The 10,435-nt window shown below is 31.2% G+C and overlaps 1 protein-coding gene and 1 long non-coding RNA gene across 2 annotated transcripts in view; one reads left to right on the plus strand and one right to left on the minus strand.

Annotated features, from left to right (window-relative positions):
• The window catches only part of LOC106464495, a 2,084-nt gene extending 1,421 nt beyond the window's left edge, over positions 1 to 663 (minus strand). The window contains exons 1-2 of the mRNA XM_022392217.1: positions 575 to 663; positions 146 to 185 (exon numbers count right to left, since the gene is read on the minus strand). Of these exons, the coding sequence (XP_022247925.1) occupies positions 146 to 185; positions 575 to 663 (129 nt within the window). The remainder of the gene's footprint in view (positions 1 to 145; positions 186 to 574) is intronic.
• Positions 664 to 1,002: 339 nt separating this feature from the next.
• On the plus strand, positions 1,003 to 2,340 carry LOC111087038. Its single transcript, XR_002611761.1, has 2 exons — positions 1,003 to 1,158; positions 1,965 to 2,340. It is a non-coding gene; the product is annotated as an uncharacterized LOC111087038 (long non-coding RNA).
• Positions 2,341 to 10,435: the final 8,095 nt, after the last annotated feature.

A 10,435-nucleotide genomic window follows, 5' to 3' on the forward strand; every position in this document is an offset into this window, starting at 1 on the left:
ACTTTATATAAACATTCATATATTTTGTATACTAAGAAATGTAAGGTACTTACCCAGTTACACTTGGATACTTTAATACCAAAATTATTATAACTTTATATAAACATTCATATATTTTGTATACTAAGAAATGTAAGGTACTTACCCAATTACACTTGGATACTTTAATACCAAAATTATTATAACTTTATATAAACATTCATATATTTTGTATACTAAGAAATGTAAGGTACTTACCCAATTACACTTGGATACTTTAATACCAAAATTATTATAACTTTATATAAACATTCATATATTTTGTATGGTAAGAAATGTAAGGTACTTACCCAATTACACTTGGATACTTGTCTTCAAGATCTTTGATAACTTTTCGCGGTAGATTAATTCAGTTGTCATTCAGCTCTTTTTATAGAACTGAAATACTATAATATTTGTGTCGTGTGCAAATATTATCACGTCCTGAAGACCTGAAGTTGTATAATAATATTTGTGTCGTGTGCAAATATTATCATATACTAACATCACGTGATACACGCCTATATCGTAGAAACGTGTGCAAAGAAGGCGTTACCTGCAGAAAAATAAAGAACGAATACCTGAAATTGGCTGGATGAAAGTATTATTTAAACTATATTCTTCATTTTTTCCTATAAGGTCCATATTTTGACTGATTATTACTTCTAATATCTAGGAAACTGTTTGTTCATATGTCAACTTTGTAATCACAATTCCCAAGTTTTTATTACGTCATCTGCACGATTCTAAGACTATGCTGTAGACATTTGATACTCTTGTTTACGAAGAAACGTTTCACAACACTAACACTTGATTCATCACTGATCGTGAGTTGTGATTGGATATTTAGTTTTTATACGAAACGAATCAGATTGAAGGAAAACAAATATGCACGCGGTACATAGTTTTGGTTGCACTTAGTGCGCTACTGTGTACCCCAGGCTGTAAGTATTTTGCACACGAACCATTGACACATAGCGTGTAGTGTGAAATTGATGCACACGAACCACTAGATTCTTGTGCACTCCACACTTTTGATACAAATAAAAGCACGTGAAGATCGTTTCCTAGCAACTGTGAAATCCATCAACTGTCAAGTTTCAAGACCTCAAAGACTGATCTAAAGAATGGCTACTCCTGGTAAGTATTCTTGATTAATGATCTAGCTATATCACTATTCTAAAAATGAATTGAAGTAGATGTTTTTTAAGAAACAGTTTTTAATAAAAATAAATGATATACCATATCAATTAAAGTCGTTAAGATAATTTACTTCTTGATAAGGTAAAAAAAAAGTTAATAGCACCACTAACAATTAGAGAAAATTGTGGAAATCATTTTGAAGTTTTTCCATAATTTATGTATATTTGGGAAAGAATGGTAGGTTTCCCATTTCCGTTACACAAAAGAGATTATGTTATTGTGCAAAATATAAGTATTTAAAGATAATTATTTGAAATACAATAATTATTTTTCTTACATTCACAAGTTAAGTTTTTAAATAATGCAATTAGTAACACCATGTTTATTAACCAGAATGTTTGTATTTATTCATTTAGGCCTACAACTATAAGTATAACTAACATAAAGTATATTTTTACTGGGTATATTAAAGATTTTAATATAAAACACGAATATAAACTTGAAACGCGTTTTTTTTTTTTGTACAATACATAATAAGTGAACTGTGTTTAATACTGGTAGCATAGTTTGAAAACTTGAATTACTTAATAAAAGTATGATTGCTTCATTGGTTATTGAATTTTACAGTAACAGACAAAAATATAAATTATCATTTCATTTCACCATAATGAATATATTCACGTTAAATTTTTACGGAATATTTAAGATTTTCCATCTCATAACTGGAAAATTTACGATCAATATAACTACATTGATTAACTTTGTCTAACTTTTATGTGTTTTTTTTTCAATCTTACACATAGGTGTTGCCACTACACTGAGATGCAGTGCTAACTGCCGATGTGAAGTCTGTCGATGCTGTAGCTCAGCGAAATCGCTAGATCAACAAACCAGATGTAGTCCAAACTGCGGTTGCGACATCTGTCGGTGCTGTGAGGCAGTTAAGCAAAAGCAAGGAAGATGCAGTAGCAGCTGCCGGTGCGAAGTTTGTAGGTGCTGCGAAGCAATAAAGGGAAGATGCAGTCCCAACTGCAAATGTGACGTTTGCAGATGCTGTGAAGGAGCAAAATGTTAAAATAATGCTTTGTTTTTACTGTTTAATTTGATATTATTGTTTAAACAATGGAAATATTGTACAATGCTTGAGTGAACAACCTATATTTTTTGTAACTTTTTAAGGCATTAGCATTTCAATAAAATAATTAGTGGTTAAATAAAATATAAAATGAAGACTTTAAAAATTTTAAACACTTTTAATTTGCTTGACAGTCCACACACACACACACTGTTACTTTAATATTTAAAAAATTAATGGGATGTTTTTGTTGGTTTTTGTAGTATTTCTGAGTCCGTGAAGAAGAAAAAAAAACAACATGCTTTCAACACATATATTAATATTCATTTGAACTGGGATTTTTTGCTTTTGATCTGTAAATATATTTCACTGTTGCTTAATTTCTAAAACAGTTACAATTTAAACGTTGTCGAGGTTACCATTTGGAATGAGGCTGGAGAAGAGTAATGTTGTCAGGCATGTATCAATTCAATATGCAACCAAAGACAGTTTTAAATTTAATTAGTGTTCTAGCTTTTAAATAATAATAATAATAAAAAACAACCGGATCTTAGATCAGGAAAAATCCACCAGAAATGTAACACTGCACTTGTTTATACTGTAACAATATTTATATATGAACCTGTTATTCTTAGAGCTTTCGTTGCATTTTCTGTTGGTCAGAAGTCACGTTGTTACATAAAGTGATTAAATGAAAATTACGAAAAACAACAACAACAACAACAGAAAAAACATATGAAGTTTCCGCTATTAATATTACATTCTAGTAAGTAATATGTAAGTTATTTCCCCAAATTACAGTAAAAAACAGAAAACTTTAATGACAGGCAGAAAAGAGCCCTTATGTATCATCAGAGTGGTCTTTACTATCATCGGAAGGGTCTCTATATAATTATCGTCAGAAGGGTCTATATACACTGAGTGGCAAAATTCAAGTGATCTAATTTAAATTACAAAAGTAATAAACGTTCTAAAAGCATCGAAATGAATAAAAATAGTAACGTAGTCACAACAAGGCACGTGTTTCATCTTTTTTTTTGGCAAATTCCTCTTCATGTCACATGATATTAAATCTACAAAGGGATTTCTTGATAGTAAATGGGCAAAAAAAAATGTCCCTTAATGATATCATAGAAAATATTTAATAAGTTTAGTGTGTTTACACACTTGTTTAATCGCTGTATATTATGAGCTCATCTCACGACATCGATACAATTTATTAATTAAATATAAGCATTGTATACAAATCATAGCTACCAATGAAATTGCACCGATTTTTGCAGCAATGGGTCAGAATGCATCGTCTTAACTTGAATGACATTTAAAAATATCGTTTCAGACAACGAAGTGAGAAACAAAAAGATCTTACGTAAAAAAGCCAAAAACATAGAAATTTAACTCGGGTATAAACTACAATTTGAGAAGGTATCTGCATAAGTAAGATACACAAAGCAGTAAGGAAACAGTTTATCAGATTTGATATCTATTCGCAAGTTTCACATGGCAAAAAGCAAAACCAATTACAGAATTGGATACTTTAGCCCATAACGCCCCTTGTTAAGATAATACAACTGAAGGGCTAAAAATGGCATTTCTCAAAACTTGTAGAAATGTAAATGGTTTGGTCTGAATTTAAGTCAATGTGATTATTTCATGCGTAATGTGTTGATCTATGTTTTTCCTGCTTAATAAAGCCGAAAAAGATATCATTTTGTTTCTAATAAGAAAGATCGTTCCTAAACAGATAATATGTACAGCGAAATCAGTAAAATATTATTATTGATTATAAAGAGGAGATAGTATTGTTGTCAAAAGATGGCAGTAGCTACCTAACAGTGTGACTCTTATTACCCCCCCCTCCCCACCCCCAGTGGCCACAGCGGTAGAAACCGGGTTTCAATACCCGTGGTGGACAGAGCACAGATAGGCCTTTGTGTAGCTTTATGCTTAACTACAGACAGATATACAAGCAAAATGAACTCTCTTATCAATGCAAAATATAAAGAAATATCAACGAATTTCATTAAGATTAACAGAATTTCGAGAGTTAAAGGGCATTTTTTTTCATCCATGAAGAAATCTTTTTTGGCTATAAGACTTAAGTTTTCTGTTATGCTTTGAATCGCAAGTGGACCATTAAAGCTTTAAGTACACGTGTTTTAACCCTCTAATTGCTGGCTTATTTATTTTCTGCCTTTCACTCTGAGTAATTTTATGTGTTTACATGTTGTACCACTCTGTGTGAAGCACTAATAAAAAAAGGAGAAATAACCTCATTTTATGTACAGAAAATGCATACAGAATTAGCTAGATTAATTGTAACAGTGATGATGTTTATATTTGAATTTTTAATCCATGATTTCTCTATCATTACAGTTTTCGTTTATTTGATTTTGTATTTCGCGCAAAGCTATTCAAGGTCTATTTGTGATAGCTGTCCCTAATTTAGCAGTGAAAGACTAGAGGGAAAGCAACTAGTAAACACTACTCACTGCCAGTTCTTGGGCTACTCGTTTACCAACGAATAGTCGGATTGACCGTCATATTAAGTTTAGCACTGAGTCGTCGGGTGGGAGCAGTTTTCCTGTCAATATACAAAATAAATCCCAGTTTGTGAACACTGCCGACCCTTTTAATACGAGCAAAGTCCTAATTGTCCCAAAATCCAGCGGTTCCAAACCTGCCTACACCAGGGGACACGCATACACCTTTCTGGTGTTACCAGCCGAGTTTAAAAATAATATTAAAAAATAAAATATACCCCACACCTCTGTTGGAAAGGCAATTTCAGTGAGTTACGAACGCTTTCCAAAAGCTAGCTATCAACGTTCATACATTGTTGACTCATTCTTGAATTATTTCTTTTAATTTAAATTTTTATTAATATGTGGTATGTAGGCATACCACGTTCTTTTACCCTCTATAGCGATATAATGGTTTTTATAAATTATTGATTATTTAGTTCGCACACTCCCATGGTGCAATACATGATCCAAAGTATCTAATATTATTCTGTTGTAACCCCTTGAACCATTTATTTATTTACTAGATGATATTTCCCTTTTACAAGGATATTTCAGTGTTGCATTTTGAGCCTGGGTTAAACTAGTTAAAACTGGAATATCCTTTGCTGGCTGAACTATGGCGTCAACTAAAACTGATACCTAGTAAATGCTATCAGATAACAGAGGTCATGAGGTGATTCCATTCACTACACAAAGAAAGCAAGGTGATGTTTGAAATGCAGGCACACTTTCTTTGTTCAGTTCTACTTGCTTTCATTATGAGAAGTTCAGCAGATTCATCTTGAGAGGCAGAAAGCTGGCGAGCTATTTACTGATCCAGTATTTGCGATCCTCCACTTGTCTACACAGGTACACACACTGTTTTTATTTGTGTTTAAGTAAAAGTTGTTTTCATTTGTCATTTAAATGTGTCCAATCAGACTAGTTACCCTAGGAGTTGCGCAGCGCGTCGCCAGATGGCGCCATACGTTTGTCGACTTCGGGCAATGACGGGAGAGGATGACGTCACAATACATATTTCTATATGTAAGCATATTTTGTACAATTATTGCCCTGAAAAGGACACTTATTTAAATATCCATGCAATAATTTAACATAAATGCTTACACTTTTACTAGTTTGACTTTATGCTATCTACGTAACTATGTTCTTGACAAAATATTTCAATTTGTAGCTTCTTAGGATAATAGACAAGAAAATACACAGCCGATTTTGATTTAACATACTGGTTATAGTCTATTTTCTATATTTAAACATCCTTTTTTTTAGAATTATTGTCTTGAAAAGGATGCTTATTTAAATATCATGCATTTGCACTAGTTTGTCTTTATGCTATCCATTAAACCATGTTCTTGACATAATATGTCATTTCACTTATGTATTTTTTACAGTGTTTCTATGGGTCAAATATGTTGTTATTACTAAGGATAGTGTTACTCTAGGCAGACAATATGTCATTGGACACCTGCTGTTTCGCTTTCACAAGTAAATGAGACAAGTATTATAAAATGTATATTATCCATTATTTGAATGAGCCAATTATGATAACCAATAATTTACTTTACACACTTTTATCATCCTGAAAAGGACGCTTATTTTGCTACAACTAAATATAATATATGAATAACGTATTGTTTATCCAAACATTTTCTACAGAACATTGACATGAATAATAAAATTTCTTCTTCAATAGACCTAGAGAGTATCTGACGTCAATACCATTGATTGCTAGGAAATACAAAGATCATAACACACACAAACAGTGTGAGCACTGAAATCAAGACAGCTGTTTGTTAGGAGGTAGCCACGTGGTCACGTATTACTGATGACATGTTTGATCTTGTGCTCACCTAAACTAAGTAATACATTTGTTTATGCAAACCAGAAATTCGATTTCTGTGTCTTTCATTAAAAATTATTAGTTTTCCAAATGAACATAAGGACGTTTAGTTATAAACTAAGTGATTATTTCAAAGATTTTCGGTAAAATGAATTATATAATTCAGTGTTCTTACATAAAATTCACGTTTTGTCATAGCCCATCAAATATGCTATCATTCACACTCAGCATTTCAGGTACTATAAGCACCATAGTTTATAATTTGTTACGTATTAGAATTTGGAATGGTCTGAAACTGAGTTAACTGATAGATTTAGATTTAGTAGTTAAATTGTACTTTGTATTTAGAAGTTAAGTAAAAGCCGATATATAGTCAGTTTATGATATTTGCCAACAGGATACACACAGTTTTCTTTTTAACATAAATACGTTTTAATATACACATAAAAATACAATTTACAATAACAGTTATTACAAACAATGATTTATAAACAAAAGTTCCACAAACTTACAAGCAATATAAAGTCTTCTTTCTAGTCTGGAACTTCTTTGATATCTTATCGAGGGTTCACGATGAGCGAGTTGATTACGAGTTGATGTGGGTATAATTTGCTTAACGGGAAGCTAGATAGCTTTGCCCTTCATTATTCCTCAGCCACACATGTCGAGTTTTCCATAATGAATTTATATAATGTTTTCGTATAAATACGAATGTCCAATGAGAATCCACTGAAGTTAAATGAGTTGTAATGTTCGAACTTTGTAAATGCTCCTGGTCAAATATCTAAAGTTTTCCGATTGGTAAGTGTTATAAAAATCACAGTTATAGCTTCCAAAGTTTATAGCACACTGACTATAGCAAACTAATAATAGATACTCCTCTTTTGGCGCATCACATTGGTTATATCACATTGGAGACTTTCTAGAAAATTCAGATTATGTAACAGTACAAAGTTAAGCATTTACGTACATACATATATTGTTGATTCTTACTCTCAAGAATCTTCTACAACTTTGGAGAATAAGCGGGAGTTTTACAATACATATCTAACACTATAAGTTATGCATGTTTTTGAATATAAATTGAATCTAAACAAACTTTGATATGAAAATAAATATATAATAACAAATTTGTTACAAATTCTATTGGATTAGCTTTCCTACAAATTATGTTCATTCCAACTCAGTATGTAAGATTTTATATAGTTTATAAAAATAGTAAACAATTGGCTAAAAGTTCAGTTTATTTATCTCATGTTATAATTTCCACAGACTCAGAAAATATAACTAACAATCTTATGGTAACAGCTAAAATCAGTATTGCTATATGTCATATGACTTGTCCTGAAAAGGATGCTTATTTTCACGTTATAAGTCAGTTGAGTTTAAAGGATATATGTAAATAACAATTACTGTTGTTACCTCTTTGTCTAGTAGAGCTTGTTTTTTTTACTAACTGCATATAGTCTATACATTTGCTTGGTCTCTTGGGGCTCTTGCTTGGGGTTGTAATGGATCAGAATTTCAAAGCACGAAGACACTTTATCTGTATCTTACAGTTAATATTTGTTACGAGTCAACCATTTTGTGGATTAACGGCTTTGAGTTAGCGTGGTAGACCTCTCTTGTTCTTGATTTTAGACGTGAATATAAAGATCTTTGTACTAAACTGAGAAAACTAAAGGCTTTGATGGAGTGATATGCATGCGATAAATATTGATAGAGTTCTCTAGTGTTGAACAATCCTTAGCACGTTTTGGACGAGTCTTTAAGAATAAGGAAATTTATCTTGACATATCCGGAAATCACTATTTAACGGGTGTGTGTTTGTGATTAGAATTAAATGAACAACCTACAAAGTTTTTGATATATTTTTGGCAGATTGCTGATGTGATGTTAATATAAGTATTTAAGATGTTAAATTTAGAGGTATGTCTGTAAACATCGGATGAAAGAAAGAGAAAATAAGTGTGATATGCGGTTATTGCCTAACTTTAGGCCAGCTTTGAAAATGGCAGGAAGTTTGTTAGCAAAGGTCATGGTCATTAGATAAACGTTAGTGAGAGTTCCATAATGATTTTCTGGGACAACCTAAAAATGACTGTTTGAAACATGTTACAGGATATATCTCTTAATATATAGAATTATTACTGAACATCTTCAGTCTGAATCAGTAAATGTTTTTAGAAAAGCTAAACGCATTATTTCTTTACGGAGTTCAATGTCTGCTACTGGTTTCGACCAGTCTTTGTAATGTGCCATAATCATGCTGCAAGGGAAAAGTTCAATAACTATAATTTTCTATGAATAGATCGTAATATGAAGAAAAGCTGACAACTTTTAAACATAAATTTGATTTTGAATACGTGTTCTCAACTTGGATGGTACAGAGTTCTATTATGGAAATACAGTTTAGTTTAATTTTATGTATGCCAAACTAAATCAATAGTTAATATTTGTATTATCTGAAGATTATATTAAGTTGTGTTTCTCTGTGAGGTATTTTTATTGGTTGATTTGAAAATAAAAGTAACTATCAATTTACATATAACTGATACTAACAATGCTGAATACTTAAGTATTTGGAAAACTGGGAATTTTCTCTCATTTACCATACTTGTTATGAAAACAGCTTCAAAAGCAACTACCTTCTGGGGCTTGAACTGTATAACAGAAATAACAAATCATCTTCAATGTACTAACAATGAAATAAGAATAGTACAATCACAGGAAACAACCATATTGGATCAATGTCAATGTATGCTGTGCAGCAATAAGAATGTTTACTCTTTTTTTTTTCTCTGTAAAGAATAAATAAATATCAATAGCTCAGAAACTAGCCTGCCCTATTAATATTTGGTTGATAAGTGTTTACTACCTCTAGAACTAATACACATGGAAATTTCCAATAGCCCCCAGTGGCACAGCGGTATGTCTGCGGACTTACAATGCTAGAATCCAGGTTTTGATACCCGTGGTGGGCAGAGCACAGATTGCCCTTTGTATAGCTTTGTGCTTAATTACAAACAAACACACAAACAAAATTTCATGTACATTAAGCCAATATCTTAATTTATTGAAATCAAATTGTAAAGTTTCTTTGCTAACTTCCACATCAACATAAATTACAGTTAAAGATGTATCATCTGCATATTAATATATTTTACTCTTTAAACCTATATTTAAAATATCATTAACATACAAATTAAATAGTAGTGGACCTAAAATAGAACCTTGTGGAATACCATATTTTGTAGTAATTGGATCGCTCATTATTTCTCCAATTCTTGTTATTGCAACCCTATTACTCAAATAATTCATGAACCAGTTATGTAACTTTCTCCTTATACCCATCATGTATAGTTTATCCAGCGGTATTTTACGATTTAATGTATCAAAAGCTCTACTTAAATCAATAAATAATACAAGTACTTTTTATTTTTATCTAATTCTAAATTTACATCATTTGAAAAGTTTTCTAATAGTAATGTGGTACTTTTATTTTCAATAAATCCATATCGACTCTTGTTTATAATGTTGTTTTTTTAATAAAATCCAACATTTTGTTGTATATATAACTTTCCATTAGTTGTTCAGTCACAGATAAAATGGAAATTGGTCTATAATCATTGAAATCTTTTTTTTTTCCCTGACTTGTAAATAGGTTTTATCATTGATATTTTAAGTCCATCAGGTATTTTCCCTTCTTCATAAATTAAGTTTAATAGGCATGTAATGATTTTTGCTAATACATTAATACATGGTTTTAAGTAATCATAATTGCATACTATCAATTTCTGGTCCTATATTACTATATTGTTACGTATCTGCTTG

This window comes from Limulus polyphemus, unplaced genomic scaffold, assembly GCF_000517525.1.
Source record: "Limulus polyphemus unplaced genomic scaffold, Limulus_polyphemus-2.1.2 Scaffold1666, whole genome shotgun sequence".
NCBI lineage: Eukaryota > Metazoa > Arthropoda > Merostomata > Xiphosura > Limulidae > Limulus > Limulus polyphemus.